General features: G+C 50.0%; 1 protein-coding gene across 2 annotated transcripts; it reads left to right on the plus strand.

Annotated features, from left to right (window-relative positions):
• LOC119110100 (uncharacterized) lies at positions 1-25,419 on the plus strand. Of its 2 annotated transcripts, XM_037233842.1 has the most exons (4): positions 1-86; positions 3,216-3,424; positions 17,515-17,657; positions 20,653-25,419. In XM_037233842.1, the coding sequence occupies exons 1-4, from the start codon at positions 70-72 to the stop codon at positions 24,730-24,732; spliced, it is 4,449 nt and encodes a 1,482-aa protein (XP_037089737.1). In that variant the 5' UTR covers positions 1-69; the 3' UTR covers positions 24,733-25,419. The 2 variants fall into 2 exon arrangements, with proteins under 2 accessions (XP_037089737.1, XP_037089745.1); XM_037233850.1 differs by lacking the exons at positions 1-86; positions 3,216-3,424 and adding an exon at positions 4,456-4,681.

Genomic DNA, 25,419 nt, shown 5'->3' on the forward strand with positions numbered 1-25,419 from the left:
GCGCCGGTGAGCTTCTTGGCGCGAGGCGATGGAGGACGGACACAGTTGAAAGCCACCTGACGCGGGGCGATGGAGGGCGGACCCAGGTGAGAGCCACCGCACGCTGGACGATGGAGGGCAGACACAGGTGAAAGCCACCTGACGCGGGGTGATAGAGGACGGACACAGGTGAAAGCCACCTGACGCGGGGCGATGGAGGACGGAGGACGGCCCAGGTGAGAGCCGTCAGTACCAGTGACGTCATCATGAATACGCCGAAACACGGGGACATTGCATTAGCCGCGTTGTGCTAATCACAGACGTGATCAACATAATCTCCTTGTTTCGGTCGCGTCACGGTGTCCCAAACAGGGGCTTTTACATTTGCTCTACGTTGCCTGCAAATGGAAGGTGGGCTTCATTTTCATGTGGAATGGGCTTCATTTGGCATTCCAAAGTCTGCCTTTTCAGTCTAAACCGCCTGAACCTCCATCTTCTGAACTCCGCCTTTTTGGACCAAACCTTTAGCACAATAACCTTTCAAACCTCTACCCTTGTAGGTGAGCTCGACAAGTTGATTTTACTCAAAAGTCTTTCCAGTGAAATCGTAAGAACTGGTGTTTTTTTTTGGGGGGGGGGGCTTGGGGCGCTGTGTACATATAAACTCATGTTTCAGGGCGCTTGTAATTGATTGTGTGGTAAAACGCATTTGGTCATACTCTGTAACAGCGATCTCCTTCTGAATCGCGCCTTGTAAATAGACTCACCTGAGTTGGATCACACAATGGGACAGCGTAGACTTGGCTCATTGGCTTTTCAGTCCACCCGTACATACTTAGTGACATATTCCGTCCTTGATAACGGGAGGCGATAGCACCTGGGACAGAGTACCCACTGTATTCCATTATGGCCCGATACTGCATGGGGTGCCAATAACACATGTTGCATCCTACAGTTACCCCTCTGCCGACTATGATCGCAAAGCCTTGTTCGTATATCCTGCAAGCCGCAGCAATACAGGTTGCAGACCTCTGTAAGCTACCTTCTCCGCTTTAACAGCTGCCGGCCTTGGCACGCCCAGCAAATGCGCGCACCGTTCGCATTGGCTGCATCCCCTTTATTGTTTTGGTAATGCACACGTGCCAATACCGTCGCATGTCGTGCACAGCGAATGAACCCATCGTTTGCATCACGTACCAACGTGCTCTGAAGAGGTTCCGGCTTGCCCCGGATGCTACTATTACTGACCGCTCAGCGCACCTCTGCAGGCATCACATCAGACATCATCACAGCAGGCAGGCAAGACATCAGACCGGTGCTGCTAGCGGACGCATCAAAGCTCAGTAAGCCGTTGGGTGCATTCCAGCAATGTTATAACAGCTAACACGGATTTGCTAAGGTTGCAGCATTGTGATGATGTCGGACAACTAAGATGTGGCGCTGCAAACATCTGCTCCTACTTATTCGGAGAGCTGCGTACTTTTCAGTGGCTGTGGCACGTAGAGATGAGACAAAATCTAATGCGCACACAGTCAAACATTCTAGACATGTGTTGGAAAGCGAAATCAGCTTATTCCAACGTACCTCTTTGCTTATTAGCGCCATCATCCCCACTCTTGACTGCCCCAATCTTCAGAACTTCAACTTTCTGAGCCCCAGCCTTTTGGACCTCGACCCTATGAGCCTTGACCCTGAACCTGTTGAGATGTCACGCACATCATACCTTGCATATGTTTTAGCTATGCCTTTGACTATGAGCATAGTATACCAATATATAGCCTACAATTCATAGCTATTTTAACTAAGCATTACATTCCAATCAATTAATGTGACATATCTTGCCGTTATCTATCTTGCCTAATGGTCTCGGCACACGTACGTCCACGAATGTCAGACATCCAGCACGTTACATCGCGTGCATACGATTCATCAAAAGCGATCACGCACGGCTGCAACCGAACAACCGACGGTATTATGGATTATAGGGGCATGACTGCATCACGGGCCTCAAAGATACGTTTGATGCATCAAGGAGGTCTTATGTCAGTAATTTTCTTTCATTCGTTCAGAGCCAAGCTTAGTAACGACATTCGTGTAAGCAACGTAAAAGATAAAAGGTATGCTCACTTACGCCCTGACTCATAAACTTCAATGGGATCATCAGCCAATCTGTCGACGCAAGTGACCCGGTATACCACCGCTGGTCTGAGCTGTTGTGAGCATACGACTGAACCAAACTGATGCACGTGGGATGGAGATAGCCGGGGTGCGGTATTTTGACCTGCGGCCATCGACAATTGTTGGTGATGGCATTTTCTGCAGGGCATTTACCAAATACGAGCTATACGCCAGTCATGCGCCAGCGGCTGAGTTCCGAGTAAACGTATGATCGCGTGCTCCGCGCAAGTGTGGGAGGCAAACACCCAAGTCGATGGTTATTTTTTTAAAGATTGGATTTGGGTTAGGTATAAAGTATGTTGCACGCAAATATTTTGAATAGAATGCCTCCAAATAGTAAATGCTTTTTTACAGCTTGATCAATATCAAAAGGATATGGCGAACATGCCTCAGATTTATCGTGTTCCGATAACGGTATGCTAGAGTTAAACTGCAGATGATATAGCACATGCCACTAACTCCTACCACTTATGCGCACCTGTTGCCTAAAGACTCATGGTATGCCAACACTGTCGTCATTATGTTACCCATCAGCGCTCTGGTCGAAAACATTTACTATACTTAAACAGACATAGGCCAAGTTTACCAATATTTGTTCGTTTATTTCTCTCGCTTCGCTACTCGAAACTACCAGACGCTACTTCGCTAGCGTCTGGTGACGGGGCTGGAGCTGCCCTGAGCTTGACTTTTGTTGACAGAGCAGGGACAGTGCTGAGATCTGTGTCTGGTGACGAGACTGGAGCTTCTCTGAGCTTGACTTTTGGTGAGAGCGCTGGGACAGCCCTGAGCTCTGTGTTTGGTGACAGGGCTGGGGTAGCGCTGAGCTCGGCGCCTGGTGACAGTGCTGTGGCTGGCCTGAGCTCCTCGTCTGGTGATGGGGCTGGGGCAGCGCTGGGCTCGGCGTCTGGTGACAGGGAGGGGGCTGCCCTGAGCTCGGCGCTTAGTTACGGGGCAGAGGCTGCCCTGAGCTCGTTGTCTGGTGACAGGGATGGGGCAGCGCTGAGCTCGTTGTCTGGTGACAGGAATGGGGCAGCGCTGAGCCCGGCGTCTGGTTACAGGGTTGAGGCGGCGTTGAGCTCGGCGTCGGAGCGGCAGCGGCGGGCGCGTCTGCTGCTCGGCTCTCGGCCGCTCTTCCACCGGATCCCGATTCCAGTGGGCCTGGAGCGCACCCTGGAGGACCTGGCGCGTGAGGTGCTCCGTCGACAGCCCGACAACATCTACCAGTTCTGCGCCGACTTCTTCCACCAGCGCCTGGTCGCCAGAGAAGGTGAGGAAGCAGTGAGCAAACGAGGGCGAGTGCATCGAAACTCACCGTCGACCATTGGTCAGCTTGTCCGTCCACCCGTCTATCCATAGCTCCGTCCGTATGACCTGACTTACATCTATTTTTCAGGTGCGATCGCTTTTCTCTCTCTGCCTCTGTCTCTGTCTCTGTCTCTGTCTCTGTCTCTGTCTCTGTCTCTGTCTCTGTCTCTGTCTCTGTCTCTGTCTCTGTCTCTGTCTCTGTCTCTGTCTCTGTCTCTGTCTCTGTCTCTGTCTCTGACTCTGTCTCTGTCTCTGTCTCTGTCTGTCTCTGTCTCTGTCTCGGTTCTCGGTCTCTCTCTCTCCCTTCTCTCCTCTTCTCTCTCTCTCTCTCTCTCTCTCTCTCTCTCTCTCTCTCTCTCTCTCTCTCCTTCTCTCTCTCTCTCTCTCTCTCTCTCTCTCTCTCTCCTCTCTCTCTCTCTCTCTCTCTCTCCTCTCTCTCTCTCTCTCTCTCTCTCTCTCTCTCTCCCTCGCTCTCTCTCTCTCTCTCTCTCTCCTCTCTCTCCCTCTCTCTGCTCTCCTCGTCCTCTCTCTCCTCTTTCTCCTCTCTCTCTCTCTCTCTCCTCTCTCTCTCTCTCTCTCTCTACTCTCTCTCTCTCTCTCTCTCTCTCTCTCTCTCCTCTCTCTCTCTCTCCTCTCTCTCTCTCTCTCTCTCTCTCTCTCTCTCTCTCTCTCTCTCTCTCTCTCTCTCTCTCCCCCTCTCTCTCTCCCACTCTCTCTGTCATCTTTACCACGTACCACGCATTCCCAGCTCACCCTACCGCCTGCATATTTCTCCTTTAACTCGGACCCGCCTGGCGCTGACAGCCGGGCTCGCCGCCCCGCCCGGCACCCCACGCTGCTGCGAGCGCGGCGCGGCTGTGCGGCCGGTCACGCGCCTTCCAGGGCCGAACATAAACGGTCGGTGTCTGAACGGGCCGTCCGGAGTGCGGGCGCCGCGCTGTTTACGTCATTGGCAGCGGGGCGGCGGGCTTGCGTCAAGGAATTGGCCCGGTCGTCTCCCTTCCGACCGCCGCTGCTAAAAATACGGCCGCGAGGCAGACGGGCCGGAGCCGCCGCCGGCAGGCACAATACAGGCACAGGCGGGCTGGCGGCTCGACGAGCTGTCCACGCGCTAAGGCCGGCTCTCTGGGAGAGCGACAGCTGGGAGCGCCACCGGCTGCAGCCACCATGGGCTGCATCTTGTCCTTCTTCACGCGCGGCACCTACGTCCTGCATGAAGGTAGGCTGAGGCGAGTCGCACGCCGCGGGGCCGCCAGAGCGGGCCAGGTGGTGTGGGCTCGGCCGCTGCTGATTGGCTTGGGTCAGGTTATTGATCAGACAGGCTAGCAAAAGCCGGTTTACTTGTGATTACCCGTTAAAGTGACATAAACAACGCTGAATAATTTTGTTTTGTTTAAAAATCCATTTCAGCGTTGCTTGCAACTTTCAATAAGCCTTCAATTCACCTGCGCCAGCTGCAACGCTTTTAATTCGTCTCCCAAGATGAGGATAAAGAACGGTTTTGTCATTTCTGATTCGCTTGAGCCGATGCATTCTGAAATGGCCGGTGAATGTGTTCTAATGAACGTTCAGAACTTACTACCTATTTTTGGCGCTCCACCGAAATGAACATTTACTAATCTTCCAAGATACAGGGCTGTCTGTGCGATGGCTATCATGCAGAGGAATAGCTACTACACATCTAAAGAGCGTACCATAAAGGCTGTGTTTCCGCTACCTCCGCATTTCAACATATCGCCGTCGGTAAGAGGCAAATTTCTTTGCGCGACTGTGCGTATCCGTGCGGGTACAGTCTCACGATCTGATCGGCGTGTTGCTAGAAAGCGTTTGTAAAACTTCGGCCTCCTGTGAGAAGATGAACGGCACTCGATAGCCCCGGTTAACTCAACTTAAGACCTCAATTGACGTGCTTCGCATGATTGATGACGTGTCAGATTACGCTAACTTATTCAACAGCATTTAGGAGTCTTGCAGTGATTTGGAACGTCTAGTATTCCTTATATTGGACACATAGTTATGCAACTGATTCCGTAGCACTTTTTGACGCTCAAGACTCCTCCTTTTGTGTCAGGAAAGATCAAGGGCAAGCAATCTAGTAAAGTAAAAATCAGGTCTGGTGAAGATTAAGTCTCCGAATGTGTATATGTGTATATTTGCCTTGCCCTTTCAGTTTTCTTGATGTTGTTAAGTGGAGTGTTCCATATTTGGATGGGGTTTTGATCTGAAATGGACATTTTGAACATTACTGAATGCAGTTCACAGTACTTCCCTTCTTAAGACCCAAAACTGTCTAGGCTCTGAGCTCCACGCTCGCGAAGATGTGCAGACTTCTACGTGGAGACTATTACAAGGCCATTCATGCATGCATGATGCCATATCAACGTCATTCAAGCCCTGCCACGTCACTGACCATGTGGCGTCCAAGGTCGGGAAGACTGTCATCGCCGAGCCGCTCAGGTCTGCAGTCCGTGAGCGTGATTACCAAGTATAGTGGACGGCAATGGGCTCTGAATTAATGTTAAGAAAGCTGTGCAAGTTTCAATCAAAATTTGGTCGCTTGGTTGTTTGGATTCGAGCCCTTTCCATCAGGCATGATCATTTCAGGGTCATGGGATGAAGGAGAAGGGATAACGGTTGGACAAGACTGCATGCGTTTGGAGGCAACCGCCGAGCCTAAGCCCGCGCAGGGACCCCTTGAAGTAAGGAAAATGGTTAACAGTGGGGCAGGCGTGCATGCGCCTGGGGCCCTTACGCCGAGCTTTAATTTGTGCATGTGTTCTCGGTACCTAGTCGGGTCCCCCTTCCCACGGGGCTCTCGGCCCAATCGGGGCTGACGCATGCAGCCTGCCCCGGACAAGCGGGGTGTCGCGAGGATGCAGGGTGAAGCAAGATTGGGGAAAAGGGGTCGGGTGGTCGATTATGAAAGCATTTTGTGTTATATGACATCAGAAGTTGGAAATAATTGCTAATTGTTGTGGAAATAGCAGGCAGTCGAATGAATCAGGGAAAACGTCATTTGCTCTTGCGTCTTCTTTTTTTGTAACATTCGGGAGAGCGACGCTCCTTTTTTCGGTGCTGTACTCCTTTGCAAACAGAAACGCTCCATTTGTATAATATTGACCCATGGTCTAGAAGTAAGGAAAAATGCCCCGTTGGTGACGAGTGCCGCACAACTCAAAAGTGCTCACGTTTATGTTCGCGACACGCATTCAGCAGCGAAATCTTAGTAACAGCCAACCACCTTCCACGGATTGTGGCATACGCACCGCAGTATCACTCTTGCGAATGTATCAGCGGCCATGCTGTTTTGACCATAGGCAGAAAACAGCATGTAATATAACGGCGATCGCATGACGTTTCTATGACGACACCAATGCCAATATGACTCTGAAGTAGTTTCCCCATAAACCTTTTCGCACTTTTGCGGGCGTGTGACTCAGGAACCAGAGGGTGTTAGGTATTGAAAAGGGATGGCCGTGAACTGCATCAAAAGGTTCTCAGTATGGCTATTTCAATTCAAAACCCCATGCAAAGGTGGAACATCCCCTTTAAGGAGCATAGCTACAGCATCGCGAAACTGCGTTGCCAGGATCAGTTTTTTCCACCTTAAAGTGTTCCAGTGCTTGTAAGTGAGCTTATTTTATCACATCTGATGCGGCCTTCAATATTTTTAAGTGTGGCAATTCCTGTCAGGTGCTTTGTTTCCAAACGTGTCATCTATACGTGCTTTTTATCACTAATAGGAGTTTCAAGTGGTTGTGTTTGAAGACATGTAAGCTGATTATTGACGTCTGACGATGAACTGCTGTGACCTGAGATGGTAACAAACGTCAACTGAACTGAATCAAAGAGAGGGAACTGCAAATTCCTGCATTGGGAGTCGAAAATGACCGTGAAAAAATTAGATTCACCATCAGATTGCATTTCACGCCAACTTGGTGGCTGCAGAGTTTTCATTGACGCAGGGTGCAGTACGAAATTTAAAAAAAAAACATAGGTGTGTTCACACTGGTTAGTTCCTCGTATGCTCAACATTCGCCGGTGTGCCTGCGCATACTACGCATGAATGAGCTGAGTAAGTAGTGCGTGTCGTCTCTGAAGTTGGCAACAACCGCTTCCGGTATGACATGTCTGCCATGAACTTGGCCCATTAAGGATGGCGGTTCATTTTGACGCGATCTGCTCTGCATGTGTTGTAAGTTTGAAACGGTGATGGTTGTAAGTTTGAAAAATAGTTTTCCATGCTTGATGAAAGTGATGAACATCGTGTTTTCGGTACAGTATGTGGTAAAACCGATCACTTGTGACGCATGGAATACTTGCTATTCTACCTGGTACGATTAGACAGCTGTTCTCAAAACTTGGAGTAGGGTGTTGATTTTCAACGCCCAGCGGGCTGTGAGTTAAATGAATACAGTGGAATTACTCCATGTGTATTAACTCACACTCGTATCTCAACAAGAACCAACGCAAATAAAGTACAAGAAGCAAAGTGCATGCATTAAGTACAAGACTCCTACAATCAAGACATTTGGATAATCTCTAGACTGGTTTGTTGAAGTCTTACTGCGCACAACGTTACGCTGATGACTTATTTTACTTTACCTTACCTCTGCCTGAAGTAGGCCACTACGCCCCACGTCACGCGACTGGCCCACTCTGCCAGTTAACTGTCTATGACGAATAACGCTCCTGTGGGCGTTCCTTGAACCAGCAGACGCAAGGTTATCCCCCCCCCCCCCTTCCCCGCTGTACACTCAGCGTTCTGCAATGTGTGGCTGAAAATACACAGAAATTCGCCCAAAGCATTTAAAACGGCAAACAAAAACGGCGGTTCTCGCGTAATGTCTCATTGGCATTCCCCTCCTCGCAGTTTATGAAGGTAAGCAGCTGGCGGTCATTTAAAGCGTCGAGCCTTCCCTCTTGACTACCTCTCTAGGCTAGTGGAGCTACCTCGAATCAAAATCCTTCGCGCTGACAGTTTGTAAAAACATTACACTCTCAGGCGATGCTATCCAGCCAACTGGCACTAGCATTACCACGGCACCCGCAGGAGCCGAAGCTGTTCGCCGCCGCCCACACCCCCATACGCCACGTCAGCCGCTGCCTCACTCGTCCGTTTCTCGGCGGACCGCAGCAGCCGAAGCGCGTGGCACAGTTGGCTGATGCACTGCGCCGCAGCCCGACGGCCCGCCGGTCCAGCTGGATGCGGCCGGCTGTCGGCGTAGCGCCTTTGTTCGCCGTGCCAACATCACCAACGGACCGCGCGGTGGGCCCCAAACGAGCCCGTCACCCAGAACTCACGTGACGTGACGTAGCCTCGCCCGAGACGCGGCAGCAAGGTATAGCGACGCAAAGCCGTACAAATCTATGGTTTAAGCGCGGTCATGTTGATGAGGAAGTCAGTGAGGGGCACAAGAAGTCATGTAGTCATGCCGTCATGATCACACAGGTTGTTCGCATCGAGAGAATGACCAAGTGTCCAAGACACATGGGTCCTAGTAACGGTGGCCGGATGTTTTCGCACGATGTGTACTTCCGTAGCTTGTGTGGGCATCTCACCTGTTAAATACAATATTGTTTACTTTGCCACGCTCCAAACCACCCCTAACACATGTGAATTATTGTGTTTAGTGTTGTCCGCATGGAAGACAAAATAGATTTCGTTATGGCTTACTCAGTCAAATACCAGTGCATGGGTTCAGTTGACTTACTGTATATACTGTATCCGCGGATGTGCGATCATGAAAAGAAGTCATCATGAAAAGAAAAATTACGAAATAACTTAAACAAAATGAAATACCCTATTACCAGCGCTGAAACCCATCCTTAACTGCTTTTTTCACCGGTCATGTCGCACCAGTTTTTTAAGCACTGTTCCTTGCAACTCGTCTTGATGAAGTAGTATCGCATTCTCCCAAGGACCTGCTAGCTCTGGCATACTGGGTCTCTAAACAAGTTTGAATAGGCTGAGGTCACTTAGCAGGGTACACTGGGACTCCAAACAAGTCCGAATCGGCTAAGGTCACCGCTGGAGTCCAAAACAAGCCCGAATCAACTGAGGTCACCATGTTGGGTACGCTGGGACTCCTAACAAGTCCGAATTAGTATGATGTAACTGGTACGCGCTTTACAGCTCTGGGCATTCTACGAATCGCTGTTGTTGTTGTTTTTTTTTAAAGCCAGGCACGGGCATATGTTGAGCTGGCAGGACACGGCTTTCCTGGAGAATCCTTCTGATCCGAGCGGATTTGTACAGATTCAGTGCAGTAAATGGCATCGCCTTAAGGTCCGACTTAACGTATTATGCACTGAAAAATTGCGACACACTCACGACCAATCCCTATGGAAATACAGCCTCTGTTGTGGCTGCAAAACACCCCGGCACGCGGAGAAAGCCTGAAAATTTGAGAACTTTGCGGGATCGCCTAGGAGCGTTTTCGATTTCTTCGTGACGTTTTGGTCGGGTTTTCCATGATGTACCAGAGGAGCTCGCTCAACATATTTGAAATAGACCGCGCATTCTCTAGCCACGGATTTCCCGACAAAAATGCGTGGGGTAGTGATTTCAGGTACAGTGTGCCTGGCCATGAAGCGCAGCTCTACGTGCTCGCGCAATGGCGGACGTCACGCATATGGCGTGAAAACGTCACTTAGAAACAGAAAACACGGCAAAATCGCCCGGGCTTGCAGGGATGATAACGTCTAGTACAGCTTACGGTTTAGGCTATTGTGTTATTGCAAAACACGGGAAACTTTTTTGGTGGATATTGGTTATTCTGAACTGGACGCTTAAATATATGTCATGCATACGCCTACATGCTACCCAGCTCAGTTGACAGCGTGCTGCATTCCGGACTGGTTTCGAAAAAAAGCGTGACATTGGTCACTTCCCCACCGAGTGCTGCCATCGCTATGAGTCGAGCAGTGCTTACCTGCCGGGGTGGTTTGTAGGCCGCAAATGCGTCTATATCGCGCATATGGTTTAATGGCGAAATACCTTCACACTCTCTAGATCTGACATTAATTCTGAAAACGCTTGCGATCGGATCGAAAGGAAAGCCGCCAGATCCGTTTTTCACGGGCTCATGTATGCCGTCTCACGCATTGACCGGTGCTTTCACCAATGCGATAGTGTTTTGTGCTGAATCTAAGTATGCTGATTTTTTTAGCTGTGACCCTTGGCGCCCGAGATGTAGCCTTAGTTTTCGTCCGCCATTTGGCGATTTTTCGCAAGTTTCGGCAAGGCAAGCAAGGCAAGCAAGCTTTTGTGAACTTTCTGTTTCCGTGTTCAACTATTGTGGCACGCTTGCATGTGCGATGCACCATACGACACACACAATAGCGCCACTTCCTTCCAGGATACATTGCACCACAACATACACGGGGTTAATGACCCTTCAAAACTGTATAAACGTACAAATCCGTACTATGAGCTTCAGTAACTGTAACACGATGGGCGGCTTTTGTAAGTTATAGCATATGTACTTGCTGATATATTGTTCAGAAAGACGTGTCGACTTGCCGACAGGCCAAGGGCGTTTCGCCAATTGCCCTCTTTGTGTGCAAGTTACAAATGATGAAAATCTTGAAATTCTAAGGAAATCTATATTGAAACAGTCGCCGGACCAGAGCAACAGGGAAACCGATAAAACAATTACACGTTTTAAGGAGCCAATAACGCATTGCGTGGCGGGGATCATGTATGTTTACGGTGATCGCAGTCCGTGTTCAGTGCATTAAAAAGAAGAGTGCCATAATTGCTCACTCTATCCCCATATCTGACAGGTTTAAAGCGTAGAGAGACAACACCATCAAGAAAGAAAAGAGCTGAGGGCTCTTCACATCACGTTGAATGAGCACTTCACGCTGAATACATCAGGTGTAGATAAGCACGTGCACTCCAGGATGGATACACTTATGCTGGCGTTTTCATGGGCTGGCCTTGGAACTAAATCCGATCATATCACACATTCAACTTTCTTAAAAAACCCGAAATGCTGCAATTCACAAGATCACAAGATCGCAGGCTCCTTAAAAACATTTTATTTCCAGGGAACTATTCATTACAGATCGATAATCTTGCCTCCGTTCCTTCCACACTTGTCTTAAATAATTGCTCGTTCCGGCTGTTGTTTCTTGTCTGAACGTGAACCTCTACACCTCTCTAGGCATGATTGGAGGCAGCTCACTGTCATTCAGAGGCGTGACGTCCTGGAAGGGCACTGGCTCCAAATCGGAACCTTCATTCAGAGGCGTGACTTCCTGGAAGGGTACTGGCTTCAAATCGGAACCTTCATTCAGAGGCGTGACTTCCTGGAAGGGCACTGGCTCCAAATCGGAACCTTCATTCAGAGGCGTGACTTCCTGGAAGGGCACTGGCTCCACACGGTAACCTCCTATCTTGGGTAAGTAATTCAGATAGGGCAAAGGCGATTTGGGTCGCAGATGAACCCCCTGCACCAACAGGGATCCCAGCACGAAGACGGCAGACCACTGCATCACTGCTGCTCTGTGTCGAATGACGCAGAGCCCTGCAGAGAGATCGCCTTTATAGTCGGCCCACCACCTGTGATGTCAGCTAACACCACCACACTCTTGCCTCACCCACGCCGTCGTCGCGGCGCTTGTCACCGCCGTTACACCGCTGATGTTGATTATGGTAGCTCGAAGTGTCACTTTTTTTAGGCTGGTGGTGTGCAGCAACGCAATAATGTTCGAAGAAATAGCTGAGCACAGCAATGACTTGCAGCTTAAAAGGAGTACCTTTCTGTTGCCGTTCGTCATCTTGAAAGTTGAATGATGCGAACGGTGCAAGAGGGGGGAAGCGCAAATTTTCGGCCGCTGTGTCTTCATGTGCAGGGGGGCAAGGGTTTTTATTTTATTTCTTTTAATTTAGAGAGAAACAGAGGGAGAGTGAGGGAGAAAGGGAATAGAAAGAGAAGGAGAGAGAGAGAAAAGAGAAAGAGAGAGAGGGGTTAAAAGAGAGAGAGGCAGAGGGAAAGAGGTAGAGAGAGAGAGAAGAGAGAGAGAGAGGGGAGAGAGAGAGAGAGAGGGGGAGGGAGAGAAAAAGAGAGAGAGAGAGAGAGAGGAGGGAGAGAGAGAGAGAGAGAGAGAGAGAGAGAGAGGGAGAGAGAGAGAGAGAGAGAGAGAGAGGAGAGAGAGAGAGAGAGAGAGAGAGAGAGAGAGAGAGAGAGAGACGCATGTTCTTTAACGTTGTGGGGGTTGGACTTCGCAAGTCTGTACAACAGACTTTTACCAAATACTTCACCAATCACCAAATAAAATCGGTTCGGATTCTACAGTGATCGAGGATGTATGTGCCTTCCACGGGCTGGTCAGTGAGAGGTTTTCGCTGAGATGGGAAGTTTTCTTAGTCCGCCTTTATGTTTTGTTTTCTTTAAAACAAGTTTATTATGTTCTGTTTTGGCTTCAACATTTCTTTTTGTAAATCACGCCAGTTCTTCAAAATTTTACGTTTCCTTAGGTTATTTCGAACAGTACCAAGACCTGAAGAGTATTTGTCGCCTAGCGTACGTGGGTGCAATTGTTCTCTGTGGTGCAGTCAGCCACAATCTCAGGACGGTCCTTTGTTGACACACCTGAAATAAACTCCTTCCAGTACTTGTGTGGATGTGACGTACGAAGGAAGGTTCATACGCCTGAGATGCTTGTAAGCGTTTAAAGGATAGTTTGTTTTATATAGGAACTTGGGTAAATTTGAACGGAAGAGGAGCTAGCAGCGCTTTTAGCAGCGTAGGTGACAACTTCAAACGGTAAAAGGGACGCAAAATGGGCCGTGTGATCCTTCAGATGAAAGGCGGTTAAATCGTGCCTTCATTTGGGTGGTCTCCATAGTGCTAACAATTGGATCAGACACGTTTTCACCTTCAGCAACATTTGAAGGAAACCATCTAAGAATGCGAACCAAATGCACGACTGAGGTGAGGAAAGCAAATGGTTAAGAATTTAGCACACTGTAAGGAGTAATTTGCCGGCGCGGGTTCAATCATTGTGCATGTCATACGTACGTCTGCAAGAAGCGTCTGCAAAGAAACGAGAGGCAAGTCGATATCGTCAACAGCGAGCTACGAAGGCTGTGGAAACCACGCGAACCAAATGGAATGCGTGTTTAATGAGATAAATGTGTTGTTTATAGATGTGCTTAAATACATTGAAATTTCCACCATTGATATGAAATATTTATGAATACATTTCTATAATAATGTAATAATGATATAATAATGAATATATTTATTATTATAATGAAAATAAATAAATAGATTTAAATATTATATGCATTATATATATATATATATATATATATATATATATATATCAAGCTTCAACACATACTGGCGTCGAGAAATTACCGCGTAGAGTTCCAATGTTCCAACAGCCCAGGCATTTCCGTTCATGCCTCGTGTGAATCACCATGCATTCTGCCACACGTCGCACATCTGCGCAGTAAATCTTGGCCTGTCCGCCTGAGAGGACATTGTCGAGCCTGCAAGACACTTGTGACAGCCTGCCACACAATGGCTCCTTGTTTGGCCGGCACAGTGCGTCAGCTACGGCGGATCAATACCATGGCCCCATGCACGTACCGCCTGATCCTGATTAAGTATTGACCAGCACCAAAAATGGTAGGTAGAAAGCGACATTCAACTTTTTTTCATAAAATCGAAAAATCACGCAACCAAGGGACGAATAAGGACACAACTTTGACAGTTAGCGATGTATTATGATTGTCGTTTCAGTCGCGCTGCTGGAACAATTGTCAGTGCGATGATACCTGTTCGAGAACCTTGCGAGATCGACTGGGAGCGCTTTCGATTTCTGCGTGACGTTTTGTTCGGGTTTTCCGTGATGCACCAGAGGAGCTCGCTCAACATATTTGCAATAGACTGAACATTCTTTGGCCCCAAATTTCACGAAAAAATGCGTGTGATCGTGATACCAGGTACGGGGTGCCTGGGCATGAAACCGCGCCCAGGCACACCTAAAATTTAAAGATCACCTTTCAATCTGTTGAAAATATATTGGGTAAGCTCAATCGGTTCATTACGGAAATCCCGGAACGAATAAAGGCATAACTTTAACAATTATCGGTGTATTACAAATGTCGTTTCAGCCGCGATGTTGCAACAATTGTCAGTGCGGTCATACCTGTTTGCATGTGTATCTGGAGGGCATGGTTGATCGAAATGGTAAGTGGGGAGATTGATATTGGTGCGATCATGTCGCGGCAATCATTTGGTGCGATCATGTCGCGGATTAATCATTTAGTATTTCGGATAGGAAGATGTGCTCATCAACCAGCCCCACTTCACCCGAACCAAGTATAACAATGACGTATCTCTGGTCACTAGCCACGCCTTGGTATTTCTGTCGCCGGCCATCAGAGCGATGTCCTCGTTTCGACTTCCCTACTTCGGAGCCGGTCAGGCGAGCCGGGCAGCCAGACATTATAAACACGGTAATGACTGACACAGATATCCAGTGTTTGTGTCTGTAAAGCCCGCTCGACGGGCCAGCGTTTAGGATGCCATCCTACCGCACGGCTCACTTCAATGGGAGGTCGTGTCCCGTGGTCCGGCCGTCGTCGCACCAGCGACGTCAGCGGCTGAATCCAGCGACATGCAGCGTCACATTGCATGTGGGCGCCGGTATGCCGCAGTACGCAGTAGAAGTGTCCGTTTCGCGAGTCGCTTGGAGCGATTAGCTGGTGTACAATATCCAAAGTCTGGAGAGTCAGGCACCAGTAATAGAACTTGAGTGTCCTGTCTGGAGAGTGAACCGTTATGAAGGTAGCCTAAGTGCCTGATGCCAAGCTCTAACCATATGGTGCTACATACTGTCGCAACGGCTTTATTTATGGATTAGTCGTACTGGAAAGTAGTGCGACATTCTTGCTCTTCAGTCTTCGGCTATTCCTGCATTGCATATCATCAAAACTCTCCTCGACACTCGGCAGTACTGAAAAAGATAACGACCGCTACAGGTTATCGTCATCTGAGAGCAAGGATGTTGTCATTTAGCGCTGGCCATACTCTTCTTGGCGTAGCGGCGGGAAGTCCCCAACGAAGTACTTTGGTAGCATAACAGCTCTACGACGTATTTGTCATAGTACACTGCAGGCTCCAGGTGTTAAAGGCCCGCTTTTCACAGAGCTGTAAATTGAATTATGTTAGGCCCGAATTCGATGAGCCCGTGATCAAACAAAAGATTGTTGATTGTCTTGAGCCGACCCATTGCCCATGTTTTTGTCCGGAAAAGTCAAACCCTCACGGCGTAACGGGTCAAAGTTTTTTTGTGCGGTACGCTGTAAATTTTCCGACTTTTGCGACATGAACGGTGTTATCTGAAGCCAATCAGCAATGAGTCGGATCCATGATCGAGAGGCTGTGTCTTCGAAGCTGGGGTATTCTATAACTTTTCTGCCAGGTCCCGATAGTATATATTAAATAGGGTACTATCTGTCGATGCATGTGGTCAGTGTTAAGTAGCGTACAACTCCTTGAGAATTTCCGTCAAAAAGTCTGGGCACAACATCAATTAAAATCTGAAATACATTTGCTATTGTGGCACCCGCGCCACGCAACCTTCAGTCACCGGCTGCCAAATGTTGTGTAGAAACTAAAAAATTATCCTACATTGCAAATCGAGTATATTTCTCCTTACATATTGCAGTATGTGTGCTAAGCACCGTTCTATTTGGTATCTACAACCTTTGCAGAGGGTGTACCTGTTTTGCCCATTCCTTGTGAGATTGCTGGAGGAACATTTTCCACAAACTCGCAGAATTAGGGGAGTTCCACAGCTCTCCTTGCTTACATTAACCACGTAAGGGCTAGACGACAGAGGCAAACATGAAACCTCAGAGTCATACACAAAATTTCGCAACAGGATGGGGTGGGGGTGTACGATTTAAAACTTGATTGTGCTTTGATTATGCTTGATTTGATTATGATGTGATATGATGATTATGATAAAGCTTGATTATGATCATTAATTTTGGATGCATGAGTTTGCATCACTTTTACACACCGTGTGAAAATTTGATCTTTCTGTCCTCGACGACGTTTTTTCTCAGAGTTTTCTCAGAGTTATTTAGCGCCGTGTTCCGCACCGGCATAGCATACTTAGTTCTTCAGTTAACGAGAAAGCATGTGAAGTGCTAATGTGATCCCTTCGGCCCGGTTTTACCTGTCAAAGGTCACATTCATTATTCTTCACGATATGACGCAGTTTGATCGGAGCTTGCCATCACTGTTTCTGGGTGACTCTAGCTTGCTTAGTTTTTGAAATCTTGGGGATCCATTCAGGCTCTCTCTCGTAAGAGTAAGGTGAGAACTCACGTAAAGTTGTGGTTACGGCTGCATAACAATAAGGTTGAGAGATGCACGCAGACCATCCCGCACTGGCAGTAGCCATGACTACCAAGGGCACTATCAGCTATCACTACATGAGCATCATCAACGCGGCATCATGAGAGAGCAGCTACCAATCGCGCCCAGCGATCAGCAATTACATCAGCGGCATCAGCTGACATCAGTCGGCTGAACACACGTGGAGCCGTCGCGACTTCCGCAGAGCAGTGCCGTTGACCGCGCCTAAATCAAAGCACCCCATCATGGACGGGGCGAGCCTCCGACTCGCAGCTGTGCCGAACACCTGACGCGCTGTACCGGCGGCTGATACGAAGACACGACACCACGATGACGAGTGTATTCACGAAGCGTGACTTGGCGGAGCGTGGCTTAACGCCAGCTGTGTACCGAAGTGACGCTGACAGGAGTGTTGTAATGAGTTCGGACTGCAGGCCAAGCAACGCTTGAGAAGTCGAAATCCTCAGAGCTGATAGGCAAGACCTTATCAGCAATACATGGTGGTTGAGATCAACATGTATGCTGTTTATCAAGTGCTTTCTTCCTGTTTTGCGTGGTGCAGCTTTGCGATTGAGCGCGTTATCTCACTCACAGGCCAATGGTAGCCAGCGCGATGCCCGGATCCTATCGCCTCACGCTCACTTCTTCCTCCCCTTTTCAGGCCAGCTGACCGATAAGCTGCTTAAGGGCGCCACGTCCGAGGAGGCCACAGACGGCGAGGCGGAAAAGGAGCCGGAACATGGCGACATCTCGCCACCACACACACCGTCACAGCACCCGGCGGCCGCTGGAGACCGCTCACAGGTAGACACAAGCATCAGGCTGCGCTCTTAGCTGCATGACCTTCAGCAGTCGATGCGCCCTAACCCCCCCCCCCCCCCCCCCCCGCTGCGCTCTGCCGGCGACGGTGAAGTGCAGCGCAGGGGACATGCCTGAGACAGCACTCATACTGTGTTACTTCGGCGCAGTTCCCTCTGGCTGCTCCCTCCACGTGCATCCCCCAGTGTAAAGGTCATGTATTGCACTATAACATTAGTTTTTCCTCATATGAGTCAGTACGTTTTTCTGGGGCAGCTACTGTGTAATGCGACAAAACCAACTCGCCTAAAGAAGAAAGTGTCCTTACTTAAAGAGCTCTTTGTAAAAAGAGCTTTGCAGATGTTACTCGTTTTCCCATTATATCCATTTATTTTCAAGCATGTTTAGAAGCTGCCTGACACAGTGCTTCAGGCGAGTGTCTCTCACTTGAAGATATTGAAGCAGGCACCAGATACAGTGAAAAAAGCTCACTTAAAACTATTGGTATACTTTTAGTGGAAAAGGCGGCTCCACACAACATAATTTCACGCTGCCTTACGATGTGTTTCAAGGGAGTGTCCCACACTTAAATATATTGAAGCAGGCACCACATACAATGAAATAAACCCAGTGATAATTACTGGTACACTTTTAAGCAGAAAAGGCAGCTGTAGACAACACAATCTCTCTGTTTAGTAACCATGCTACCCAATACGTCATTGTCTGATTGCGTCTTCGTAGCTTGCACAACATTGGTTGAGAGCCAATTGACGACCGTTTTATCTGGAAATCGTGCTTTCGAGCGCCAGATAGCAACGATTCGATAAGAATACTTCTATTGGCCTTGGGTTATAAAATGGCCGGATATGAATTGTGATATGATGACGTCATGGATGCCTGGGTGAAGTGGAAGCAGCCTCCCCGAAATAGTCTGCAGATATTCCCAGGCGTGTAGGTCAGAAACTGATGGGTTTCCGATCTTGAGAAGGGCAGTGCTGTGAACTGCACTAAATGATCTTCCAGATGCCTATTTTAGTTCAAAACCTGATACGAATGTGAAACACTCCCTTTAAACCAAACTTCTTGCACGATTGGCATTCTTAATGCGCACCCGGGTGGCCGGTTTGATGCGTTTTGCTCATGTGGTGGTTTATTTGACCCCCTGATATCTCAGTAACTAAGAAAGCTAGAAGCACCAAACTCATAAGGCGTATTGACCTGTACCTGGACTCATTCACGTCAAAGTTTGCAGTTCCTTAATTGTGATCTTTGGGTCAAATAAGGTCAAACAAAGTCAAACTTCAGGCTGGTTTCCAGAGTACCTCCAAAGTTGTTCTAAGCAAAAGCTCACATGCTCATTTAAGTTCATTGACTTCTTTGGCCTTTCGAAGGTCATGGCGACCAAAATCTCATAAGGCTGCTTTTGAGTTTTGCATTTGAATAAGCGATGAAGATTACAATAGGCAGTATGCTCATAAGCACAAAATGCTGACCCGTGTCCTGTTAGCTCAGTGACCTATTCGGATTCTTAAAAGTCATGGAAGATGCATAATGCGGTCCCTGTTATTAATCAATTCCAAATGAGCACCAGAAACTGCCCCATACAGTAAGCCCTACAGATATGAAACAGGTTGGTTTTGACCTTAGTCTGACCTTCACACCTAACCCATGGTCAATGGAACTTGCTCATTCAATTGTTTGTTGCCTCTGAAGGTATCTGAAAGATGTATGACTTTGTCTCACACTCCGTCGTTGCATCAGATTGAACAATTTCCTGAAATTACCTTCGCTGAATCCATGGGCTGACTTTGATCTGCCGTAAGTCAGCGACCTTACAAGGTAAATGTAAATTTTGGCACCAAACGATCCGCTACTTAAATGTCTACAGCTATACAAAATTTTGCGCGAGAACACAGCGCCGTTCGGAGACCATCGCAAAAAACCTTCGAGGGGTCAAACTGACGTAAGCTCCTCTAGTTTCCGAGCTGCGCGCCCGCGAAGATATGAACAATTTTTTGTCGTTGAGACTTTTTCAAGGTCACCCAGGCATCTGTGACGCCATAATAACGTCATTCGTTTTCTGCCATTCTATAACGCATACGGTGCTCGAGGCCAAAACAATATAATTGTCGAGTCATTCATATCTGACCTTCGTGAGCACGATTTCCAGATAAAACTATCATCAACTGGCTCTCAATCAATCGTGTGCAAGGTACGGCGATATAAGCAGACAATAGCGTGCTGAGGTAATATTTACTGGACAGAGAAATTGTGTTCTAGAGCAATCGTTTCAAAATGGAAGTTTACCAATCGATATAACTGAGCCTACTTTATCATATATAATGCTTGCTTCAATATCTTCAAATGTGTAACGCTTCTCTTCAACCTGAAGCAACGTGATTTAAACATATCGTTATTCGGATGTCGTAAAAATAAGATTAACTTGGAACAGAATGCTATAAATAACTTAGGGGAAAATTCCCAGGGGAAAACGTTTAATCTCTTTTTTATTTTTTCATGATGGCACTTCATCGTTTAGTTGTGTGATTGTTTGGTTTTTCATATATCTACATGTGATGATTGCTTACACCTTCTTACAATATCATGACTGAATGTGAAAAATGAAAAAAGGAGAGCTTGTGTTTGCGTATTTGCGTCATCTGCCCCACCCCGATATCTTTGTATAATCAGCTGCAGGACTCCTGTGGATGTTGGTAGCTCCGCTATAAGTCCACGGAAATTTCTGGTCGGGCTCGTTCCTTGCACCTTGTAACGAAGTGTATAAACAAAATAATCTAGCTGCGTGGGAGTGGTAATACCGGGACGTGCAGATATCCTTGCACTCTAGTCCTCTGGCCTTTAACACAACCAGGTTACAATAGCAATGATGGGCTAACCCTGCCAGCTATTCAAAGATAGGGGAACAGGTGATCACCATCATATGACACAATGGAGAAGTGTGCGGAATCTCTCCGTGACCACCGTCCGCTGTTTACGGCAGGATGAAGACGACGTCCGGGACGAGGCGATGCTGCTGGGAGCGCTGGGTGCCACGGGTGCAGGCGCCGTGACGGTCGGCGCTGTGGCGGGTGCGCTGAAGGCAGCGCAGGACAGAGGCGACACGACGCCGTCCGACGCTGGCGGCACGGCCCGGTCAGCCGCCAGCCCTACGTCGCCGGCCGGTGACGGTGGCGCCGCCCTGGCGAGCGCAGCGGCGGTGGGCACAGGTGGTGTCCTCGCCGCCGCCGCGTCAGGTGGCGCGGCCGACGCGCAGAGGGAAGGGAGCGGTACCCCGAAGGTCGGCTCAGGTCAATCCACGCCCCGAAGTAACGAAGCACAGGGTGAGCAGAGCCCGAGCGCGCCCGACGACAGCAGAAGCCAGGCGCTGAGCACGGTGGATGAGGACCCTGTCGACGAGTCGAGCAGGACACCCGTGCCGGAGGACTGGGGTGAGGATGCTTCTCAACAGCACGCCTTGAGTCGGGCATCTCTGGAGGGTACCGAAACTAAGCCGCAGTCACCATCAGCAGGTGTCGCAGAGTTCAGCACGACTCACCCGTCACGAAGTGGAAGTTCTCAGTCACGAAGCCCGGCAGATGTGGATCGCTCGACTTTTCAGTCTCCGAAAGCCGAGGGTGTATCTCCGTCACCCGCTTCTCTCCATCAGGATTCCCCAAGGACTCAGTCCGCGGCATTTGGAGAACTCAATCGTCCTCATTCCGGTTCAGCGACATCTAAAGATCGTACTCAGTCACCACACGAAGCCGAGAGTCCTCGTCCTCAATCGACGCAGTGGAAGGACAGGTCTCGTGAGGAGTCTCCAAGCCTGGATACACACACCACGTCAGACATTAGGGATGATGCTCGCATTCAGTCTCCACCGCAATATTCAGATTTTAGAGCAGAATCTTCGGCATTCAAAGATGACTCACGCACCCACTCTCCTACTCAAAGTGAAAAATATCATTCCCAATCTGTGGCTGCTGGCAATGATTCACCGATTCAGGCCCCTGCAGAGGGCGCTTCCCGCCTCCAGTCTGCCACCATGAATGAAAATGATCCACATTTTCAACATAACACGGAAGGCGAGGATTTTCGAGCTCAGTCAGCGTCAGCTGCGCATGATGCTCGCGTTCAGTCTCCCGCAGGGAGTAAATATTCTCAAAGTCAATCCCCAGCCGTAGATGATGACTCGCGTGTTCAGTCTCGCACAAAAGGTCAATATTCTCAGAGTCAATCTGCAGCTGCGACTGATGACACCGGCGCCCAGTCTCCGATAAGCCAAGGGTCGCGGGCGCAGTCAGCGGCAACTGCGGATGATGCTGAAATTCGATCCAACACAGGGATTGATAATTATCCAGCTCATTCGGTAGCGGTGGAAGACGATTCCCGTATGCAGTCTCCCACAGATGATGCAGCATCCACAACTCGGTCTTCTGCCGCCAAAGACGACTCTCACCTGCAGACCCCAACAGCTGGTGAAACCTCGCCAACTGAGCCGGCAGCCTTCAACGGCGACGCACGTAGCCAGTCTGCTGAAGACGTTGAAGGCGCTCGCATTCAATCTCCATCGATTAGAGGCAACTTTTCCGCACGATACAAAGAGGAAATGGAAGTCTCCAGGACGCATTCCGCGGCTGCTGCTGGGGACAACACTTCGAACGTCCCGACACCTACAGAAAGCGCTCCTCGTGCCGATTCTAAAGCGGATGAAGACCGGTCTGATCCGCGGTCGGATCTTGCGAGCACGTCACCTGCAGCTGAAGCCACCGATAAGGCCTCAGCTAGCCCGTCCCGGAGTGAAACTGGGTTGCTGAGTGGGCTTCCTGAGGATCGCCGCGAATCTGACACCGGCGCTGGGGAAAGGGGAAGCACAGTCCCCTCACGGGCATCAGCCGATGCCAGCAGAGCAGCATCGGCCTCCGGTATTGGAGCAATGTCCCCCACGCAAAGTGATAGGCGTTCTGAGGTGGAAACACCGGAAATAGTACCGCAGAGAAGGGTAAGTAATTTGACACCAGACAAGGAAAAGCACACAGAGGAGTTCATGCAAACAATGGCCTTAGCAGCGGAAGAAAGAAGCGAACAGCAAAACGTCAGCGGAGAACAGGAGGAATCTCTCCACACACCGGACCACAAGGTCTCTGCGCCTTCGTTACGTCCTGACAGCAGCATTAAGTCTGAAGGAGCTGATAAGGATCACCACATGCAGGTTGACTTGGCCAGTAGGACTCATTCGAGCACCGATGCCGTCCTCGGCTCGGCTACCGACATTCAGGACGAGACCGCCATCGGGTCCTCTCCGATCCCCAGTGTGTTCGAAGAGCCTTTCGTCAAGGCGGATAGATTTGTTGCTGATTCAGATGCGGCGTTGATATCGGGCGACCCCCCTGTTGTGAGTGCCGAAGAAGCAGACCAAACGCCTATAGAACCATCCCTTAGTGTGGCCGAAGATGTCCGGAAGACGTCGGACGTGATGGCTGCTGATGCCAAGAGCCCAGCGGACGCGATCTCAATGGGGGACACCGCCTTCACGGAAGAGCAGCCATCCAGGCCGGCGACCGCGGAGGAGGCAGCACTCGACGCGTCTGATCGTACCGAGGACAATGACTTTGACCCGCTCGCACAGACGCAGTCGGTGATCTTTCCGGACGAGCTGGAGGGCGGCCGGACTTCACAGATCTCGGAGAAGCCCAGCTCCCCCTTCCCGGAGCTGCAGGACGACGACACCCGGACAGACTCGGCCCTGGCGCAGTTCCAGGCCGAGCAGGCGGCCACCAAAATCCAGGCGGGCGTGCGTGGCTGGCAGGCGCGCCGTAAGATCTCGCAGCAAAATGCCGCCGCCACCCAAATCCAGGCCGGCTTCCGGGGTTGGAAAGTGCGCCGAGAGCGTCGGATGAAACGTGCGACCTCCCTTCCGGACATGTCACAGGACCATGCCGACACTGGCGCCGGCAGCTACATGGACGTCGACACACTGAAGAACAGGGCGGCCTCCAAGATCCAGGCTGGCTTCCGCGGCTGGAGGACGCGCCAGGAGATGAAGACGCTGGCGATCGGGCCGCTAGAGGGCGCGACACGCGTGAGTCCGGCCATCTCAATGGTGGACGTCGGACCGGAGGACCAGGCGGCGACCAAGATTCAAGCTGGCTACCGCGGCTGGAAGACCCGTCGCATGCTTAAGCGCTCATTATCGGACCCCAACAGCGAGGCGCTGGTGTTGGCCGAGGGCTTGGACCAGCGGACCGTGGGAGAGTCCGGCTGTGGGCGGCCGGAGGAGGTGCCGACGCCTAGGGAGGAGGACGAGACGGCGCACTCAATTCAGTCCATTCAGTCGGAGGTGGCCAGCAGCGCGGCGCCCACACCGCGTCAGGACCGCGATCCGGCCAACCCTCCACGCGGGCCAGAGCCTTCGGCGGCGGACGAGGCGCAGATGGACGAGGCCGCCGCGCGGATCCAGGCGGGCTACCGCGGCTGGAAGACGCGCCAGTCCATGCGCGCTGGTCAGTCGTCTGTGCGACCCACAGTGTCGGCCAAGTCGGTGACGGACAGCGGAGCGTTGCCAATCGACTTCGCCATCGTGCACCGGCCGGAGGACGACTGGCTGGCGCAGGACACGCACAAGCTGAAGAGCGAGAAGGAGACGGACGTGGCGGACGGTCGCGCGGACGACGACGCCTCCACGGAGAGCTCCTCTAGCTGGCTGACGCGGGCGCACACCGAGATCCGCGCCAGCTTTCAGGGGTTGCGGGAGAACGTCAGCGACGCTCTGAAGACGGTGGAGGACACGGCGAAGATGGTGAGGGACAAGGGTGCGGCGGCGGACGTGAGTGGAATAGAGGTGGTTCCTAAAGACATCGCCAGCACAGTCGAAGACAAGGGAGGTGCACTTCTACTTTCCGGTGGATCTCCCGGGAACTCCACTCACGAATTGCCGAGAGGAGAAGCGTCTGGATCAAAACAAGACGGCCGCGGAAGCTCAGAGAACTCTGAGGAGAATGGCAGACTCACAGGTACACCGGGACGAGAAGAGGAGGAAATTTGGGAAGAAATTCAGAGGCACATGCACCACGAAGACTAACAAATACACATGCTTACGACACACACATGGTTTTCCGTCGGCTTGGCCACTCTGTACCGTACTTTGGTCGTGGTGTTCTTTATTGCGCTGGCACAGCTTCGGCGCGGGTCAAATGGGTCTTGGAACTGCGTGGGTTGTCTTTTGACATGGTACTGATTTAGAATGTATGATTGCGTAATGAACGACCACGTAAGATGTTATCAGCGATACTTGTGTTGCAGCGAACACAAATATTGTGGATTGCTATGACGCGTTCGGGTGATCCGTTGTGGTTCAACGACTGTTGTCATTGTTTTAATTCAGTGTTATGTTTATTGATAACTTGTCCACATCATGCGATTCGGCAGATAAATTAGAATTATGCATCACTTTTCTCTGGTTGTCTCTGCTAATCCTGAACATATAAAAGGCGTCGACCTTTAACATCATGCTTGCTGGCGTCGTGCAAATAATAATAGTCCAGGGGTGTGCTTTCGTGGATAAAGAACATTGTTCCTGGTAACGATGGGTACTTGAAATCAAGTTACGATCATAAATCAGATCACATTTACGTCAGTGTTATGGCACTGGTCGGCTGACGTCGCCAGAATGCTTAAAGCATCTCTTTCATATTTGATGTATGCATGTATTTCTTTAACTCGGCGAATTCGCGGGGACGATCGTTGAATAAACTCGAAACACCTTTCC

This window comes from Pollicipes pollicipes, unplaced genomic scaffold, assembly GCF_011947565.3.
Source record: "Pollicipes pollicipes isolate AB1234 unplaced genomic scaffold, Ppol_2.1 Scaffold_2555;HRSCAF=2994_pilon_pilon_pilon, whole genome shotgun sequence".
NCBI lineage: Eukaryota > Metazoa > Arthropoda > Thecostraca > Pollicipedomorpha > Pollicipedidae > Pollicipes > Pollicipes pollicipes.

Coding starts and splice junctions, on each gene's coding strand:
- LOC119110100 (XM_037233842.1), top strand. Junction 3,425..17,514: donor GCGCCTGGTCGCCAGAGAAG/GTGAGGAAGCAG, acceptor TCCCCTTTTCAG/GCCAGCTGACCGATAAGCTG. Junction 17,658..20,652: donor CCGCTGGAGACCGCTCACAG/GTAGACACAAGC, acceptor TGTTTACGGCAG/GATGAAGACGACGTCCGGGA.